Source organism: Molothrus aeneus, chromosome 3, assembly GCF_037042795.1.
Source record: "Molothrus aeneus isolate 106 chromosome 3, BPBGC_Maene_1.0, whole genome shotgun sequence".
Taxonomy (NCBI): Eukaryota; Metazoa; Chordata; class Aves; order Passeriformes; family Icteridae; genus Molothrus; species Molothrus aeneus.
In genome coordinates, this window is record NC_089648.1 from 34,943,201 (window position 1) to 34,964,229 (window position 21,029).

A 21,029-nucleotide genomic window follows, 5' to 3' on the forward strand; every position below is an offset into this window, starting at 1 on the left:
CACATCCTTTATCCCTGTGTTGATCATGGGCTGAAGTCAGGGATACAGTGTTCTTTAAGTTTGTTTGCATTTCACCGCCTTCCAGGGTGACAAATGTGGGTTTCAGGAACTAGAGCTAGGAAGCACGAGGCATCTCTGCTTTGGCATTCCAAGGCAGGGTAAGGAGCGCTGAATGTAGCATCTGTGGGTTTAAAGTCCAAGGATGCAAAGCTGTGTTTGACAAGCAACGAAGTCCTGGGATGAAATCGTGGCCAGCAATGAAATAAATGAGAGTTCTGCTGTTGACTTCAGTGAAATTAGGATTTTATGCTAGTGTCTGGGAAAACAGCTTGTTTGAAAACCAGTTTAACTGTTTGGTTTTCTTTTGCTTATATGGACCAAGCAGTGCACCAACCTTTCAGTGTTAAAATCTTTGCAGTCTCTTATTAAATGGTGATGTAGATCTTTGTTTTACAGATAGGGAAGTGAAAAAGAAAAAATGTGTGCCAATTCTATGCAAACTTCTCTGTCTCTGCAGCATATTTATGGCTCAGTAGAGCACTATTGGTAGGAAAAATGTGAATTTCATACAGTTTAACCTTTGTCCTTGACCTCAATGCGCTAGAAAATCTTACCTTTTACCTAATTATTTTAGAAATAAAGCTAGGGCATAATTATGATAGTAATTATAATTATAGGATTTGTTGGGCTCATGAGCAGTGGGGGGGGTGAGGTACTACTGAGTTGAAATCTACACTCACTTTCAGCCCTGTAATTTTTTGCTGAAAATAATGAACATTTCTCAGACAAAAATATTACTGTCTTTATATTATCTAGGTTTGTTTTCTGAATAATTATTTTAAGACAGTTTTCAAGCAACCAGTCTTTTTATGGCAGTATTAAATTAAGCAAGCAAATTAGGAAAACCAGCCTATTTTTAAATCTAGATTCCTTGCATGCTGTTTTTAGATTTGCTAGCTGTACGAAATGTTGCAGTGATCTATATATGCCAACAGCTACTGTTGATGTACTAAACTTATTTTTTCTTTCTTTAATGTCTGGAATGAAAAGGAATATGTTGTTTCTCTCCTGATGCTGGGACACTAAACCAATACAGAAATGCTCCTAAAGTGCTCTTATTAAGCCTTAAAGTGATTAGTCATGTAGCTAAAATTTACCATAGCTGGTCTCCATTATGAAACAAGCTTGATAAGCTGATAAATAGCATTGTGGTGGTGTTTGATTATTTTTTTATGGTATCTCTAGTAGAAGTATAAATAAAGCATGCTGATTTTTGTTAATCTGTTGTCAAGGTTCTCTCTGCAGAGAAATTTCTTAGGTCATGGCAGTGAATAAATACTTTATCAGTTCTGTTAGCTTTAGTCTGTTCTTTAGCTCTACTGAAGTGACCCTTTTACATCAAGGATCTTGTACTGACACAAAAAGGATGTAGGCAAAACCATGCTATTTCTTTGGATGTTATTTTTATGAATATACATGATGATGAACACATATTTATAATGCACTCATATATATGTATTTTTAGTGAACAACATGTTATTTAGCTGAATTTCAACAAACTACAGTTCACTAACATTTGTTGAAATTGCTGCCCTCTGATCCTGCGTAAGTTTACTATCTTGGTTAATTAGAAAATCTTTTTCTGTGTGATGTTATGTTCAGACTATTTGTGTATATATGTCTCAAGGTTTTGGAAGATTCTTTACACCAAAATTAGCTTTCTAGTAAGTGTAACTGCTTGCTGCTGTCCCCCCTTTCTCTGGTTCTGCTCACAGTTGGAAACATTCCATTTTGGTGGTGACTTAATATGAAGGACAGTCTTTATTGCTCAATTTTGTGGTATGAAGAAATAGATCATATGAGTTGTTTATCTAGTTCAGCTAAGAAAGTAATTATACATTTAAAAACTTAGATGTTAAAAGTACTCTTGGCTTAATGCAAATATTTTTTCTGTGTCCAAAACTTTTCACCACTAATCTTTTCACCCTCTGGGGTACAGCACAACGTGTACTTCTGTTCTTGTTGTGCATCATTTCCAGACTTCCCAGATGTGGTAGGAAGCTTGCCATTGTTTCATCACTTGAATTTAGGTGACTGCTGTGGAGGACTTGGGTAAACTTTGGGTTTTGGGGTTTTTCTGACCCTCCATCTTTAGGATTGCTAAATTTTGTGTTGTAACTTAGGAAGAGCATCCCCTATGGTGTTTCAGGGAGCGTATCCTGTAGCCAGTACAGTCTGTCAGAGCTTCTTACTGCTGATTTCATATACCAGAAAAAGCTTCTGCTGATGAATACACATACTGAAGATGGAGTCTGGATTTAATCTTGAAATTTTCAAGGCTTGCTCATCATAAATTATGCTTCTTGTCAAGTAAATTTAGAAAGCTTTCAGTAAATGTGGTTAAGATTCTTCATGTGCAACAACCATTTTCCCACTCAAACACAAAGACATAATTTGTTCTTCTGTGAGCATTTCTTCTGTGTAGTACTTGGGCAAAGTCAGTATTGTATACATCTGCTAGTAGTTGCTTATGTAAGAAATCAGAATGTATTACAGAGGGATGAAGTGCTCCAACTTGCACACCTGGCACTTCTTTAGCAGGAGAAAAGTAAGGTCTATTTACATTTTTTATGATGTTAGGAAACTGATAGCCTTAACCATAAGGATTTCTGACTTTTTTTCCCTGTGATCTCAATCAAATTTGAGGTTTTCTCATCAACCATTACACTGGCATTCCTGAAAGCAATAATGATCAATTATATATTGTCATAGTTCTGATTATGTGGAAAAAGTATTTCTTTTTTTTAGTCTAAAACTTACTGCAGTAATTTTCAATTAATTTTCAATTTAAATTTTAATTTTGTGTCTTTCTCCCATGTATTCCCTAAAGAGTTTTCTCTGGAATCAGTTGGGCTTTTCCCTGCCTGTGCACTTTCTGGACACTCTTAGCCTTGTGAATATCAATGCCTTTAAAAGCTTTCCTTATTATTTTGCCTCAGCTCTTTGCACCTCAGTAATGCTTTGAGTTTTATCTTTTGATCCAATTTTGTAGGCTGGAGACTTTGGCTGGGGTGATGTGAGAGTCTCTTGGTTGTTTGGCTGTAGTCATCATAGACATCACATATATGTGTGACACGTGCTGGTTGCTTCTGATGCACACTGTCATGTTCATCAGTGCCCAATTTCCTCTGCAGTCCAGGTACTCAGAGTCTTTGTCTCTCCTTGTCTAGCCACCATTAATTGTCTTGGGGGTTTGTATATTTTCCTACTTGTACATAGGTCTAATTTATAAAAAGGTTATAAACCGATGATGTATTTTTTTATATCTGACTCCTTCTGAGAAACTTGGTTTATACCAGCAATATCATACTTGTAAAACATTTTCTAGACATAACAAGCAGTAGTGAGAAAACATTTATTGCTAATCCATCTGCATCTTTGCAAAAACTTGATGGGGTAGTTACTTGCTCTTTGCATTTATGTTTTTCGTAGTCATGAATTAACCTGTCAGAATATCAAATATAGGCCAAGGTTTTCAGTTCTTTACTAGCATTTTTACTTTTATTTAGGTATTATATTCCTAAATGACAGGTTTCTGCTTAATTCAGACAAGGATGTAAGTGTATTCCCAGAGAGCATTTATCTTGTGTGAATATAATTGCTAATCTGGAAGACAAAATAATAATGGAGGGTTTTCTGAACTACTGTAACAAAACTTATAGTTTTAAGTTACTTAATAACCTGAATGGAGGTATTATCAAACCATATATATGTTAATAGACTTCAAAAGGATATATTATAATTAATATATATTCAAGAAAATGAATCTGTTATGTTCTGTATATTTCCCCAGTTTAAGCTTACAGCACTGTTTAATAATCTAAGATTTCTTAGTAATCTCTTGTAATATAAATCTTCAAAGTTCTTTTCAAATTTCAAATAAATTACATCAACCTACTGGGCTCTTTGTCTCTTGTTTAACGTGCTCAAGAATTTGAGTAGATTAGTGATGCATGGTTTTGCTTCGCAGCAGCTGTGCTCACTTGCCTTTATCGTATAACATCCATTGTGGGAGTTTGTTTCCATTTTTAGTTGTCATTTCAACATGCTTTTCTAATACCAAAGTCTGTCTCATGAGTTGACAGATTAGAAATTATCACTAGTTAATATGTCTTGATCCAAGTAATTTTTTTATGACACCGTGTCAGTGTGACATGCCACTAGTAGTATGGAAACAAAACCAAATTTTCTGTAGAAAAGATAGTGTAAAACAGGAAAGGGAAAAACATTCATGAATTTACTGAAGACGGTATATTGAACTGACACAGTGCTGTGGTTAAGTAAATCTGCTGCTAGCGAATTTCATCTTGACTCACTGCTGCAACATAGTGGATGCTTGGAGGGCAATTTCTTACTACAGGTGTTGGTGACATTAGCAGCCACTCTTTTAAAAGCTGGATTTGATAATGACAAAATATCTTACCTGACTGTAGGATTATCAATGTAGCATCCTGGAAAACAGCAACAAAAAACCCCAAAATGAAGAGTTAACCAATAAAAGCAGAGGAACAAGAACAAGTCAGCAATGCATCTAGGTTTTCTGTTGTGGGGGTTTTGCTTTTTTTGCCTCCTTGAACTTTACTGGTAAGAGGTGTGTGGAAAGTTGAAGATATGTGTATGGCTGGCAATCTGTATAGAACAATCCAGATGTCAAATTAATTCGTCTGGATTTGTGAAGAGCTCCATTGGTTAAGTGTTAGTGAAAGTATGCATGAGGTAACAAATAATTTGTGGCTTCTAGTTGTTCATTTGGTGTGTGGTGAAATGAAAAGTTTGTGAATTGCTGTTACTGTGAGATTTAGACTCAGCTGTTTTCTGTTCATCATTGTCTCAGACTTCTCTAGCCTTCATGCATAGTCTTTCTTTGATGCTGGTTTAGGGTACTTAAGACTTAATGCTATAAGATTTTTTTTTTAAATTGGCGTCACTTGTATCTTGATGGCACTTTGGGAGTACAGTGAGGCAAACTTTTTATGTCTCTTTTAATGCAAAGACGCAATAGGCAAACATTGCCTTTATTTTACTGATAGAATTACCATTTATAGTTTAAGTTTTTACAGAAGGAATATTCTTCAAATTACAGAAGGAATATTCTTCAAATTTAATCTTTGAATGCTGCATTACGTGAGGAATGCTTGCCTGCTGCTGCATAACGTGCAAGAACTGTAGCTTCCTTCAGCTTGTGTGACTGAGCATCTGTAGTGTTGCTCTGCTTCTGAATATTTAACCAAGAGATACATTTCTCCTACCTTAAGAGCTCTTTCTGCTTTTTGACATCTAGGAAATGAATCATTGCTTGTGATTCTGGAAAACTCAGTGTATTTCTTTAGAGACCTGGAAGAATGTTGATAATCTACACATTTCAGTTTGTGTTGTATGTGAAAAATTAGGTGCATCAACAGAGTCATAGTTGGGCTCTTTTCAGAGAATTTTGTTTCACAGACCTTTAGTTCAGCTCTTACACCAGGTTATGCTGGCAAATGGGATCCAACCAATGAACAATTCAGTTGAGCCTGCAAATACAGGGCTAGCTTTATGAGCAAACACTGAGGAGTTAGATAATCCCTGAAAGTGTCTTGGACAAGGCTTTTACCACAGAAATTACATATAAGAGGGGCAAAACTGGTACTTGTGGATAAAAGTTAATGTTTCATATTTCTGTGTGAACCTTTATAAACAACTTTGAATTCCTTTTTACCCTTTATATCTTGGTGTAGATTAATTATCTCTATTAAAATTTGTTATATTTGTTGTACTACCTCATTTACAAACCAAATCAATTTGATGATAATTGAAGAAGATATTTTTAATATTGTAAATAATATTCTAACTCTTTAGGTGGTAAAAAAAGTAGGAATTAATAACTTGATGGTATTATTTGAAAACTATTTAATCATATCCAAACTACTGTCTTTGCAAAATTTTGCCTGGGGAAAAAATGTATTGCAGAGATATAAATCAAAGCGGTTTTATAAAAAATATATTAATGCAACATTGTAGTGTTGTTATTGTAAGACAGGCAGGTCAGGTCTTAGTGCTTGTTTTGCAGTGTTTGTACTGTATTTCAGGGACAGGACTTTTAAATATGCACAAAAAATACATGTTTGCACATAAAATCAATTTTTTGCAGATCTTTTGCAATGGTAAAAATAAAGGAAAGCTGAATGCTTCTTTCATCTTTGGTTACTGGTAGGACCTTATGAAATAGCCATCCTTGATTGATGATGGGTATGTGATGGGTATGATATTGGAAAGGGCTTTTGAGAAATCCCATCTGTTCATCATCAGCTGGGAAGTGAAACTTTTTCGTGTATCTTAAAAAAAAAATAGATATATCAGAGAAGCAGTGTAAGGAGGAAACAGCTGGCAAAGGTCAGGCTGAACTAGCAGTTGAATTTTAACAATTTACGGGGGGGGGGGGGGGGGGGTGGTTCTATTTCCATGCCTTTTGAACTGGCCTGCATATTTTCTTTACTATCTCATAGTTTTAGAAAATACTGGTTTTCTTCTCCTTTTGATTTTTCATTGTGGCTTTGGGAGGAGGTAATGAAGAAGGAATTAATTAGTTTGTTTACGTGAAGCAGTAGTGTTAACAATTCATATTTTCTGAAATGTTGCTAGCTAGGAGCCAGGCATGGGAGCATCAGGCTTAGAGTAAATAAAAGAAAGAAAGCAACCGGAGTGAGATTTGTATTAGTCTAGTCTAGACAGTACTTTTCATGCCAAATGTTGTCAATCTTATTTCTGCTTGCCAGAGTTATTCTAATACATTACATTCTTTCTCTGGTTTATCAAGCAAGAGAGCTTTTTTTTGCATGATAGCTGAAAATGTTTCTTCTTCCTCTGCAGTGCTCTTGCAACCTTATTAGTATTTATCTTATTGTTTGTTTGTTGAAGGTGCAGTTAGACATTTGTTTATCTGCCTGGCGTACACTTCAGGAATGGAGTTTTTGTCAAGTTTATTAAGTTAATGTCAGTTATATACCAAGTTCATCCAAACTGAGCAGAAGTATTTAAGAAAAATGGTCTAGACAAGTATTAACTTTGGTTTTGTGTGATTATTGTAAGCAGATAACTTGGTGATTTAGATTAGGTGGTTTAGTCTGCATTGAAACAAAAATTAACAACTTGCACATCATGTGGAGATGTTTCCCTTTAAAGAATTGGATTGATAAAGTTTACAGCTTTCCTGTGTTGTACTGAGTAAGCCACTGTTGGAAAACAAAGCTGCAGTGTTTTTTTAACATTCATATTTAATGCAAACTAAATTAAGGAAGAAAATTATAATACCTGAGAAGGATGGAAAAGGAAACTTTTGTAAATTCTAGTGGCTAAGATTTTAGCCTCCAACATAGGGCGTTCATGGTTTTGGTGTGGCATGGTGTGTTGTTGGGTTTTTTACATGATTTTTAAAAAATATTTTTATAATTTCAAGTGTTATGAATGGACTTTTGTAGGCTCACGGTTGGGCTTCAGTGTGGCTGGATGGGTGGCAAGATAAAGGGTAAATAAAAATAAAAGGACCTAATACAAACAAACAAGGAAGGTCTTGTTTGAACATGTGAAGATTGGGGCAGCCTTGGCTACAGTGACCAGGACATTGTGGAACTCAATATCTTACATGAAGGAAGAGGGACAGCAATTAAGATTGCAACCCTGGACTTCCAGAGAGTTCACTTTAGCCTATTCAGAGACTTTTTTTGACAAATATCATTGGAATGTACCTTCAGGGAAGAGGGATCCAAGACACCTGGTCAGTATTCAAGGTTTATTTTTTTCGGGCTCAAAAATTGTGTATCCTGATGAGAAAGAAATTGAGAAAAGTGGGCAAGAGACCTGTATGGATGAACATAGAACTCCTGTCAGTACCCAAGCACAAGTGAGAGATACACAGGAGAAGTAAGCAGGGACAGACCACTTAAAACATAAATAGAGGTGGTGTCAGAGTATGCAGAAATGCAACAAGGAAGGCTAAGGCCCATCTGGAATTAAAAACCTGACCAAGGATATTAAGTACAGGAAGCAAATACATCAGTAACAAATAGGAAATTAAGGAAAATGTGGGCCTGTTTTTAAACAAAGTGGGAACTCTGGTAACAGAGAATACAAAAAAGGCAGAATTACTGAATGCCTTCTGTCCATCAGTCTTCACTGACAAGACCAGCCCTTATGAATCTCTGACCTGGGACACCAGGGAAAAGGAGTGGTGGAAGGAAGACTTCACTTTGTCAAGGAGGATTGGTTTAGAGATCACCTAGGCCAGCTTGACATCCAGAAGTCCATGGGCCACGATGGGGTGCATCTATGAGGGCTGAGAGAGATGGCAGACATGACAGCTAGGCCACTCATAGTCATCTTTGAAAGGTCATGGCAGTCATAAGTGGTGCTTGAGTACTAGAGGAAAACAAATGTCACTCCAGCCTTCAAGAAGGGCAAAAAGGAGTCCCCAGGCAACTACTGCCTCACCTCAATCTCTGGAAATATAATGGAGTGCCTTGTTCTGGAGGCCATCTTTAAGTGTGTGGAAGACCAGAAAGTGACCAGGAGTAGTCGGCATGGATTCACTAAAGGTAAATTATGTTTGACCAACCCAATTGTCTTCTACAGTGACAAAACTGCCTGGGTGGATGAGAGGAGAGGAGTGAACATTTTCTACTTGGACTTCATCAAGCTCGTCAACACTGTCTCTCACAACACCCTCGTAGGCAAACCTGGGAGGTGCTGGCTGGAGGAGTGGACAGTGAGGTGGTTTGAGAACTGTCTGAATGACAGAACATTTGACCAGGTCCCATATTGTTCACTCATTCATCAATGACCTGGATGAAGGGGTAGATGCCTCCTCAGCAAGTTCACTGATGACACAAAACTGGGAAGATATCTCTGGCCTATACCACAGGGTGCTGTGCAGAAGGATCCTGACAAGCTGGACGATGGGCAGAGAAGAACTGTCTGAAGTTCAAAGGCAAATGAAGGGTCCTGTACCAGTACAGGCTGGGGTCTGATCTGCTGGATAGCAGCTCTGCAGACAGGGAACTGGGTGTCCTGGTGGACAACAAGCCATCCATGAGCCAGCAATGTGCCCTTGGGGCCAGGAAGGCCGATGGAATCCTGGGGTGCATTAGGAAGGGCAGTGCCAGCAGGTCAAGGGAGCTGATCCTGCCCCTCTGCCCAGCCCTGCTGAGGCACATCTGCACTGCTGAGTCCAGTCCTGGCTCCTCAGGACAAGAGAGACATGGAGCCCCTGGAGTGGGTTTGAACAGAGGGCAGCAAAGGTAATTAGGGGACTGCTAATCAGAGATCATTAGGAAGACCCTGCTTGAGCAGAGTTTGACCCCAACAGTGGTCCCTTCCAACCTCAACCATTCTGGGATTCTGTAATGCTTTACAATTGATTTTGACCTTAACAGAAAACACTCAGCCACTTAAATGGCAGCATCTGTATCTAGTATTTTGATCTCTGCTGTCAAGTCCTGCTTCTACATTCAGCATAGACACTTTTATGTTCAAAACCAGAAATGGATGTCCTTATGTGTAGGCATCAAATGGGGTCCATTAGAAAAAACTAGCTTGTGCAGGAGTGATTGCAGTGATTCTTCAAAGAAATTAAATTCATATGTAAGCAGTACTGAAGGCAACAACTTCAGTTTTATCTCAAGCTGAGGGTTTCCTGGTCATACTTTATCAGACTGTTGTATTCCAAGCCTGACCTCCAATACCAGTGAAGGCTGTCTTTTGATCTTCTGATAGGAACCCTAAAGACAACATAGAAAATACAGTATTTTCTCTTAGTCTGGCAAAAGGACTTGTACTGAATGTAATGAGACTGTGTAAGTACTGTATTAGAAACATTGACTTGGAGACAGCCTGAGCAGTTATGTTTCTGTTCTACATAGGAGGCTTAGAATGTCACTATTAATGAATGCTCTTGTTGATTTGGATCAGTTTGAGAAAAAGAGCATCTGTGTAGGACAAAACCCCATTGTTTGTTCTAACCACAAATCCATTGGCTACAGCAGTTACTAAGCATCTTGAATAACATGACCAAGGAGTTAGGCATTGCTTTGGAGATAGGGGCTGGCTCAGGCTCCACATGTTAGAAAACAATTCAGTAGTCATCTAAGTTCTTAGCTGAAACTCTGCAGTCTCACCTCTGTGGGGAAGTGCTGTTCAGCTGTCCTTTATAACATAGGGTTCATGACTTATTCTCAGAGGACAGTTATTTACCCTGCAGAACTGTGGCTCTGAGGGATGATTGTTTCAAATACCATAATTTTTTTCCCATTTTTCCATTTTTGAAGACCGAACTAGTTACAGACTCTCAGCTGAGAATGCAGTAAAGGAGGCTTACAGCATCCGACTCTGTATGCCTTCATTTGATCAAAGGATGATGCAGTCCTGATAGCCACTGTTATTAGGTTAGTAATTGATTCTACTCTCCAAGGTGTGTGTGTCATTGCAATCTGGTCTGCACCAGCTATGACTGCTTGAAGGTGTGTTATTAGTAGATTTGTTACTTGCTAGATGGTGGGATTCTTCAGCCTTGGGGTTGCAAAGCAGCTTGCAGTTTCATTGCATGTAGCTAAGAGCTGGCCAGTCTGCTGCCTTATAAATTGCTGGAAGAGTGAAGGCCAGTTTGTTAGTGAAGAAATTATTCCTACTGCTGATGGTTGCTAAATAACCAAGGACTTTTTGATAGGGAGAGGAGCGAATTGTTATTGTAAGTTGGTATGGCCTTGTGCAGTGAAAAGCTGAGGTCATAGGGAGGAATCTAAACATGTGAGTCAGGATTAGCAGTGAGAGAATCCTGAGCTTGAAGGAATCTTCTTGTTTAACAGGAAAGGAAAATGGTTTTGCTGTTTAGGGAGGCCATGTGGTTATGGGACATTTGTGGCTATGGGACATTTGTCAGAGATGTTCAATAGTGCAGGCAAAGAGAAAGTGGATGGGCAAAGTAATGTGACTCTGGGACACAAACCTTGTGATTAGGTGAGAAACATCTGAAAAAGGGGAAGAGGAGCAGTGCTTTGCCCTTTTGCTAGAGGGATATGCTGAAGAAGGTAATGATTTCTGGGAACAGAAGGGGAAAGTCAGATGGGTTTAGGTTCTACTTAATATACCTTCTGTGGAATGAGAGTTGTAAAAAATGGAATAAGGTTTGAATGCATTATTGCTTCTCTGCCCTATTTGGAAAGCTCAGTGTTAACAAATTTGAGCTGCAACTCATTTTGATCAGGGCTTTTCCCTGTTCTTCTGTTTTCTGAGCTGTCCATGATATTTCTCTTGCCATGTTAAAAAGAAAGTTATATAATCCCTGCAGTCTTTCTTTCTTAGGAGTTTGAGCTGACAAGACAATGAGGGTGCTAAATGCTTGGAAAATTAGGTGCTTACTTCTAAGGTAGTAGGTTTCCCAAACTGTATTTTGAGAATTTGGAGTACAGTTGAATGTGTCTTCAATTTTTTTACAAGTAGTTTCTAAGTCTAATTTATTAATTCTTACATTGTTTTGTCTTTTCTATCTCTTTCCAAAACAGGATGATACCCCTTTCATCTCAGACATTAATGATGAATCTTCATCATGGCCAAACACAGGAATATGTGATTAAGCCCAAATACTATCCAGTAAAAAAAGTGATTTCAGGAGAGCAGTCCACTGAGGGCTCATTACCACTGAGGCTGGGCCAGGATCAACCTGCATCCCCTTTGCGATGTGAGTACAAAAAAAGCATATTCCCTTCTCTCCCCCCACAAAGCCCCCGCTCCCTGCTTTTTTAAGATCTTGAAATTTTCTGCAGTAACACTTGAAGACAGAGAAAGGTTAAAACAACTCTATGTGAGATTTCTTAGGTTAGCAAATGCTCCAAATTTCCAAATTTCTGCATTTTGTGCAGAAACAAAACAGATTTCCTGGATGAGAAAAACAATTGAATCTGATTTGCTGTTGAAAATTTATCATGTTATTTCTAGATAATAGTTTTTTCTTCAGAAAAGGGTGCTTTGTGAATGCTTTGCTAGAATAGGCACATCTATGAGTGTAGTGAGTGTCAGTATGATGGATACCTTTTTGGAAAGCTGGAGTTCAGGACTGTGGTCTCATTGGTGACTATTTTTCTCTATATTTAATTTATTACGTGTTTATGAACTTCTGCACAGTATGGAGCTGTCTGAGAGTTTCTGCTTCATATTTATAAAAAAAAGATTGTGTAGGTGCCCAGCTTGTGGCCTTGGCTCATGCCCCATTGTGTGCAGAGCTTGAGGACAAGTTTTGGCTTAGAAGATTAAGAGCTTGATGAATTATGGGTTAGGTATTACAGAACGTCTGCTGGCTTGATTTGGAGAAAAGTTCCTGCAGCTGAATAATGGACTGATTAACATTGAGACCTTTAGGTACTTGCTGTCTCCTGACAGACTTCCTTTGCTGTAGCACAAAGAATTATGTTCTGCTGAGGTTTTAGGGAAGAGACTTTCCTTCTAAATCTTTACCTAGAATTCCTTTGTGTATATTTGCATTTCTGCATTGCTCATCTTTATGGTCTGTCCATTTACACTTCAATGCAACTCCCTGCTTCCTTTTCTTCAAATGTAAGTTTGTTGATGGTAAATGAGACTATTGGCTCTAATGGGAAGAACAGTGGGCAGCTGGAGGTCTTTCAATTAACATTTTCAGAGTGGTGAAGTATACTTCTTGCAAAGCACTATCTCCCTTTCTTAGAAGTTTCAGAAAAATTTATATTTTTTTAGTCACACTGTCAACATCAAGCAGTAGTCTCTTTTATAAATAAGATAATACTGCTTTTTTTCCAGTCAGCAGTTGTTTTCTTTCAAATAAAATATTAATGGCCACTGGGATTGGATTGTGACCATCTCTCATGACTCTTATTAGTCAAATGTTTACAAATTCCAGGTTTTATAGTTCTCCAGTATTTGGTGTGACTGTTCCAGGCTGGATTCTGACCAAAAAAAAAAAAAAAAAATCATCTTTCCTATTGGCTCCATTTTTCAGGCTGTTTAAGTCATTCTACATTCAATACACTCAGTGGTACTCACAAGTATCAAACTGCCGCTAAATGGATGGATTCTGTGAGTTGGTTTTTTTCCTTCTGTGGTAGCGTAAGGAGAAGACTATGCAGCTGTAAGATGAGGGAGCCAGTTCTTCTAGCTCTTTCTAGCTTATTTGATTCCACTGTTACTTACAGTGCTCTGAGGGACATGACTAGGAGAAGGAAAACCAAGAGCTGAAGACTGGACTGGTTTTTATCAAATTCTAATAAGCCCCTTATTGAGCAGTGCATTAGTAAAACATTCTACCCTTATTGAAAAGCTTGTGAATCCTAAAACAGCCAGAGGACAAGTATTAAAAAGAGTTTCTATGGCCTGATAAGATCAGCCATGACTTAAGTGTTTACTCAGAGGTAAAATGCAAGCTATTTGGATTTTGTCAAAATTTGTGATTTTGAGCTCAAATTTCTGAGCTCTCTGTCAGCCTAAAAACTAGTCTCATTACCTTTTTCACCTGTTTTCTACATCTGTGAGGTGGGATTTGGTGACAGCAATTTCTGATGAAGCAGTTCAGATATCTGCTAGTACAGAGTGCAGTTTGAGCTGTATGTTGTTGGAGTCTCGGATTATGTACTGCTAGCCTGAACAGGAGACCTAGAACTTGGCCTGCCATATCTGTTTGGGTTTTCTGGTTTCTGGAGGTACTGGGATGAACTTGAAGATTAGAAGACTGCTTGTTTTCATAAAAATTGAGTTAAAATTTCAGCTGTCAGTATTTTAATGTTAGGGATGTTTGAATTAACTATGGTGAGGTAAGATTAGGATCTGAAACCTCATGTCAGGTGTCCTGTGATAACCATGAATATGCAGTTCTTAGTCCTGTTTTGACCAGAGATGGACTGTGTGAATTAGTTCATACTTATGGTTGATGTTCATTGTCTAGCTAATTTATGAGTGTGGCAGATGATCTCATGGTGTTTTGTAATTGCTCTTAAATGTATAATCTTATTTAATGGGACAGACTCTTACTTCATTGAGCAGAGGAATTGGTAATGGCGATATGGAGATACTTGAAAAGGAAGAGGGGGAAAATGTAATAATTTTATTAAAAAGCAGAGGCCAGAAAGTTAGTACCAAATGCTTCACAACTTTTTTTTATGGTAATATTAAATAAAATTTCTTTAGAGATGAGAAGAGTAGCCAGGTAATACTTGGTAGCATTGCCTAAGAGTTCAAGGCTATCAGTAAACATGGAGTGCAAAGCTATCATTCTGTTGGGTTTTTATGAGCATTTCTATGCATTTTACTTCAAAATATTAACACTGTGCCAGAGACTGGCAATTGTGAAAAATGTACCCCATAGAGTAAATTTACTTCTCTAGCTGTAGCTGCAGTTGGTTTTGATTTTTCTGGACTTCTATAGATTGTTTCAATCCAGTGATATAAAATGGGTAGTCTTGAACCTGGAACAAGTGTCAGTCTTTTGTTACCTTTAGGGACAGGTCTGTCCTGCTAGAAACAAATGAGATGTGGGGTACTGGTACACTGGGAAGAAAACTGCCAAACATGACCAAGTGCTTCTGAGCGTCTTCTGATTTATAGGAAGTCAGTCATGTTTAAATGCCCGATCACAGTGTTGTCAGATGAACTTTTGGATATGCTGGGGTAAAAACATTAAAGTTATGTCACATTAAACATTTTTCAATTAAAATTCATTCAAGATGCTTTCTGGAATTTTTGCTCTGGTGCATTTGTAAGCAGTTTCACTTCTGATAATGCTCAGAACATGCAGTATAGTACTCTTATTAAAAACAGTGAATAGTTTATTCTTTTGGCTTTTAAGCTGAATTTTACTGTAAGGTTATGTATCATATCAACAGAGCTTGAAAATTCAGCAAGCCACAGGGGTTGCAATTTTAGCATTTAAAGTCACCCTGGGATGTGAAATTGAGTTACCTGCCAGTAGCGGGTAGCATTTCTACTGTCAAGCATTTTGAACTTCTGTCCTGTGGGATACAAACTCTGAGTAATTCTCAAGGGATGTATTATTTGTTTAAATGTGCTGTCACACTTCTCCTGTAATCTGCCTAAATATTTGGAACCTCAGAGTGAAAAATTCTCTACTAGTAGCAATGGCAGCAGCACAGAAATTTCAGCTATAAAATTCTATTTGCAACCTGATAGTCCATGAAACACTAGGAAGATTTTTTTTTAGTAATTCAGGTACATCTACCTCAGACAGTTCCCACTAGTTCCTTAATGGCACTGTTAAATAGTAACCACTAGTCATCTGAGCATGAATCCTCTAAATATATCAGTGCTTGTATTCCTGGATTTATAAATGCAGTGCTGAAGAAAATTTGTTAAAGGAATTTTGTATGGCTTCTATTGGCCTAAAATGTATATGATAGTGAATAGATTCTAAATGTAGTCTTTTTGGAATTCCTTTCAACTTAGCTATTGTAAGAACTTCTTATTGCAGCTGGAAGAGGCTAGGAAGCTTTCAGTTTCACTCTATCCACTTCTGGTTGCTGTATGGTTCTTCAGAAAATGCATTTAAATACACGCTTCATTTTCCAGCCTGAGATGTCTGTGGGCTAGTGTTTAGTGGCACTGTGCATTTTGCCCATTGAGCTGAAAATAGTGAATTTTCTGCTTCTGAAATCAATTGTCTGGTGTTGCCTGCATGTTGAAGACAATTTTGTACACCCTCTCACCAGGGTACGGTTCCTCATAAGCACAATGAGGATGCCACTACTTCCCTGTTTTAGAGGCACATTGAGAAAATGTATTAATTAGTGACTGAGGCAACCACAGAATGCACTGAGAGCCGAAGAAAAACTCAAGAGTACTTTACCTACAACTGGAATTGTATTATGTGAAGTAAATCAGACATGGGTTTGTATAATGAAGTTATCCCATGGAAGAAAAGAGGATAAGAAAGAAAACGAGACTAATCTCTCTATTCAGGAAGACAATGTGAGAAGTATGTGAATTTTGCAATTGAAGTTACATGTTAAGTTGCTAAAATTAAGTACTATGGAAAACTACTTTCTTCTAGGTAGATTGGGTTGTTTTGGTCTTCACCAAAATTCTTTATAAAATTCATTAAAGAGAAGTTGTCTCTACTTTAGGTAGTAAATGAAAACATGTCTTGAATTTAAGTAGTAAAGGTTACATAAGGTTTAGTGAACTTGGGCTTGCAGCACCCTACTGTGTCTTAGTTGTATGTGTTGTGGCTGGAAGTTGGACAAATATGCCTCTATGGCTTTTGGACTCTTAGGATCTGCTCATGGTTCTGTGGACAACTCTTAAATTCTTGTGTAAGGATGAAGCTGAAACAATATGAAAGTTGTGTAACTCCTCTAACTGTGGCTACATTATATTGCATCATATTTTACATAAGTTTATACACATGAAATAAGCTTAATGTGGAAGAAAATGTCCCAGCACTTATAGTTGTGATGGGCTGAACAGAATACCCTGTTCCAAATTTGGCAATAACAAGAGCTTTCCCCCATTGGCAGCACAATACATTGGTAACTTGGTGAAGCTCCTCTGTAAGTTTATATGTAATTACATGTGCTGGCTTCACTGATGACTTCAGAGGTTGATTTGAGCAAATCCCAGGTGTCACTTTGAAATTCCAATTTAAACTATTTTTGTGGAACTGCACCATTCTGACTTAATGAAGTGACACTTACTTCATAATAATAGTATTTCCCTGCCAGGAAGTATGGGTAAACAGCTGCAAAAGGCATAAATATTTTACTGCTTAAAAAAGTGCACACAGAGCTATGATATGTGTTGCATATAAATACATCTGTATGATTTGACGTTCTACCCAAGTTCAGACTTTGGAGGAAAAACTCCCTCTGATCTTCACTGGGTCAGATACTCTTTCCACCATTCTTGTTACTGCTTTGTGGAACTGCTCTTCATAAACAGCAAAATAATTCTCTCTCTGGCTTGTCTTAACTAGATCATTGCATTGTGATCCTTGTAATTTGTGCTTATCAATGTATTTATGGATATTAGAGTTAAACAGTGGTAATGTTCCCAACTAGAAGTTTTGGGAAATTTGGAGATGAGGGAGGATCTCAAGGCTACACTCTGAACAAGGTACAGCCAGCAGAATGAGGTGAGTGAAACCAGAATGAACACTTAGAAGACTAACATTAAGGAACAACTGAGTGATTGCAACATAGTCTGTTTGGAGGGAATGTAGAGTCAAATTTGCTTCAGTCACTAATGGCAACTGACATTCATGTATTGCTCCTAAAATTGTACATAGTCAGTTGCAAGGGAATGGGCTAAGTGTATAATGTTGGGGACTTTTTTGTTTCATTTTCTCAAATGCACATGTGTTCAAAGTCGGTGCTCTTATTCCAGAGCAGAAGGGATTTTTAAGAGACAAGCTAAAAAGTTTAAGATAAAATTTTGTTCCTGTCAGCATCAGGGTCAAAGAGCACTGAGGCTTTTCAAAGAACAATTTTAGTGTGAAGCATTCTTTTCCTCTCTGCCATTTCAGAGCATTATTCTTCCTGCTGTTGAACAGTATGGTGATTCGTAACAGCCAGTTAAAGTTTACTTTTGATTCCAGCAAGACTTGGAAACAATAGGCTAAATTCTAGGTATAAATTGAGTTATGTGGATTCACATTAATACAGCTAACTCTAGCAAACCAAGCAGACATTTACTTTGCTTTTTCTTCAAAAAATAGAGTGACAAATTCTGAAAAAATAACTAACAAATGAATGCAGTTTATTTAGCAATTATAAAAGACTGTGGAGTTCTTTGAAAACCTTGGAGACAGAATAGCTCTGTATAAATACAAGCTATTTCACTCAGTATACTGTTGCTGTAGGCATTCTAACAATGCTCTTGCTAAGCTGTCTTCATGATTGTTTGTGTGTCTATAAAGGGCTCACAATTGAGGAGGCCAGAAAATCAGCACTCCCCCAAACGTACTGTATTTTTCTCTCTGGACTCTGAAAAGATTTTATGGCCCTGAGCTCACTAGAAATTAAATGTCTGCCTGACAGGCAAAGGCTGCTGGTGCCTTTATAGAAACTATTTTAAATGTTGCATTCACCCAAAAATGAATTCCCATCTCCATGCTTTAAAATACAGAGACTGATATACAGCAGAATGAAGAAGAATGTTGGAAAAACATGGTGATCTGGCAAACAGAATTAAAATCAGTTCAAAGTGTGTAATTGCTGGGGGAAAACACAGACTGAGACAAATGCATCTCAACTTCTGAGATCAAAGAGTATTGGCTCCCAAAGCAAAAATTTCTCAAGAAGACAAGAGGAGATTTTCCAGAAAATTCTGTAGGGGAAAGCCTTTATGATGTTTAAAAAATGTTGATTTAGGTGGATATAGAGACCTATTGAACCCACACAATTAAACATTAAAAGTCCCTTAGCCTGTCTACTCCAGAGTTGCTGTAATACAAGTCTTTGATATCAAGAATTGATTCTGATTGTTTCAAGTAGCTGAGTCTAGTTTTCTTCATAGGAGACATGAAAGTGCTCTTCTGTCAGTGCCATTGCCTATGCTAGAAGGAATGAACAAATGTTGACAAAAAAATTACTGTAGGAATGTTCATACCCTGTGAAGCTGAGATTTCAGAATCAGTGACATCCTTATGTCTATTGTCATTTTTTCCCCTGTTCAGAAAATTAGGGGGAAAAAAAAGATCTTGGCTTCATGTACTGCTGAGAGAGAAGATTTTTAATGGTGATTCAGCATGCAGAGGCGGCTGTATTAATTTATAACTTAATTCCATGATGTCCTGTCCTTTGTCACTGTTTACAGTTTGTTGACTTCCCTAGTGCTTTTTGTTTCCCTTCAGGAAATGAAATGTCAAGTGGATATACTTTAGTAAGGTAATATTAATTTAATATTTATTCCCTATTCTTCCTAGAAATGATGAACATTGACTCTTGCAATTGAGACTTTTTTCTCATTTGAGGTAATATTGTGTATGTTGGGAGGGGGAAACTCTATCTCAAGAATTTATTTTCTTGGCAAGTTATTTATTTTCTTGAGAAGTGCTCTTCCAGCTTGAGACTTGTAATACTATTGTCTAATATTTGTATTATTGTTGTGAAAGAAGCCTAAGTAATGACCTTAGGCAAAAGGCATAATTTGAGATGAGTGACATAATTTCAGGTGTCAGTGAGTCTCATTCTCAGTGTCTAAGACCAAATTCAGACCACCTTGTGAAAGAGTCCTCTTGATAAAGTGGACAATGGCATAGTATTTAGCTGGTATTATTAAAGCTCCTGTATGGTTGTAAGTTTGTGTGTAAAGATGTTGACTTCATTATCAGAGTGCGTGTTGCAGCAGCTTTCATCAGTGGAAAATTGCTTGTGTTGGGCTGTAAAGTTACTGCTGCTTTATTACAGCTGAGATGAGGATTGTAACCCTAACCCTAACTCTGTGCCTTAGATGATGTCTGTGTCTAAATGTGGCTTTTGGGCCTTTGTTACTTAAGTGAAAGTCTTTTGTGGCCAGGTGTGCTTAAGTACCTAAGAAGCTGGATAATTTGAATGGAAGCTTAAAAAGGCTTGTTCACCTGAAAGCTATGCTTACAGCTGGAGTAGTATCCAACCCCAAACCTGAAGCACTGATATGAACTCCAGCATGAGTCTCTTGAAGAGCTTGAAGTTCTGTTTCAAGACAAGTACTGCACTTTGGGAAAGACAGGCCATCTGGGTGCTAATATTTTGTGAAATTAATATTTGAAATTGCAGCTGAAGCACTTGACTGCCTGCCTATCCTTAGAAGTACACTCAGCTGAACTCTCCTGCAGGATTAGGTTCCCCAAGGACTGCTATAGCAGTCATAGTGGTATCTGGAATCCAGCTGTAGTGAAGTCACAGAGTTCTTCAAAGAAAAGTGTCTGAGCCCTCAACTAAGCAGTCTTGAACTAAGCAGTCTTAGGTCAGCAGCATTTACTTCTGAATGGGTTGGGCACAGTCCTGTTCAATGTTCTGCTTGCTCCATGCATTCAATTTCTCTCATCCCTTGGAAAAGAGACCTAGGACTGATAAGTGGTATAACTCGAGGCTAAAATTTAGCTCTTTATCATCATAACCATTTGTGGATCTAGTTAAATATAATTGATTTAAACAAAATAAATGCAGTGCAGATTAAAAGAATTATTGGCCAATAAGTTTATTGAAATGAGTTGAAGCCGTTCCATCAGACATCAAACCACACTGCATGCTTTCTTTGGGTTGGTACCTTTTTCTGGATCACTCTCAACTATGTGAATGGGAATTATAGTCATGTATCTCATTACCAGGAAGAATGGCTGTAGTTAAGGATAGGATGTTCATTGCCTGAGGATTGTATATAAAGAATCCTTGTAGTGGTCACAAAGACAAGGAAGACCAAAGGTGATTGATAAAACCAGCTGGCAGAAACCTCAGATTTCAAATCTATGCATGATTTGTACATTATGGGTTTCCAGAGGACAAAATTGAATGTAATTTCTGTGATTTCCTCTCTTGCTCTAAAAGGCTGTGTCAGTGAGAGAATTTATCAGCAAAGGGCTTGTGGCATGTAAACACAGTTAGGTCTTTCTAAACAATTCAGCACTTGTGCCTGCATATGCTCCTTTGGTACTTTTAAGTGAAGCCATCCATACAAAACACAAAAAATCTGTGTTGCAGGTAGTGGAGATCTTTTGGAATTTGTCAAAATTAATAGAGGAAACCTACTTGAACGAAACAAGTGTTGCTGTAGTAAATGACTTCAAACAGTACACTGTTCACACTCTATTTTAAACGGAGATTAAGATAATCGAAGAGTGGGTTATTTGCCTCTCCTAGAATACACTACTAAAATTTTTAAAATGTTTTGGAAGGTGGTGGAGGTGGTGATGAGGAAGACAGTAGAATTCTCTGCTCTATTCCTTGACAGGGAGCAAGGAAGAGGTTATCACAGGGATACCATCA

At 37.7% G+C, this 21,029-nt stretch overlaps 1 protein-coding gene across 4 annotated transcripts in view; it reads left to right on the forward strand.

Moving 5' to 3' along the window:
• LTBP1 (latent transforming growth factor beta binding protein 1) overlaps nt 1-21,029 on the forward strand; it is a 188,097-nt gene that overhangs the window by 35,596 nt on the left and 131,472 nt on the right. For all 4 annotated transcript variants that reach the window (XM_066546655.1, XM_066546651.1, XM_066546650.1 and 1 more), the window contains one exon: nt 11,592-11,767. In XM_066546655.1, the coding sequence (XP_066402752.1) occupies nt 11,592-11,767 (176 nt within the window). The remainder of the gene's footprint in view (nt 1-11,591; nt 11,768-21,029) is intronic.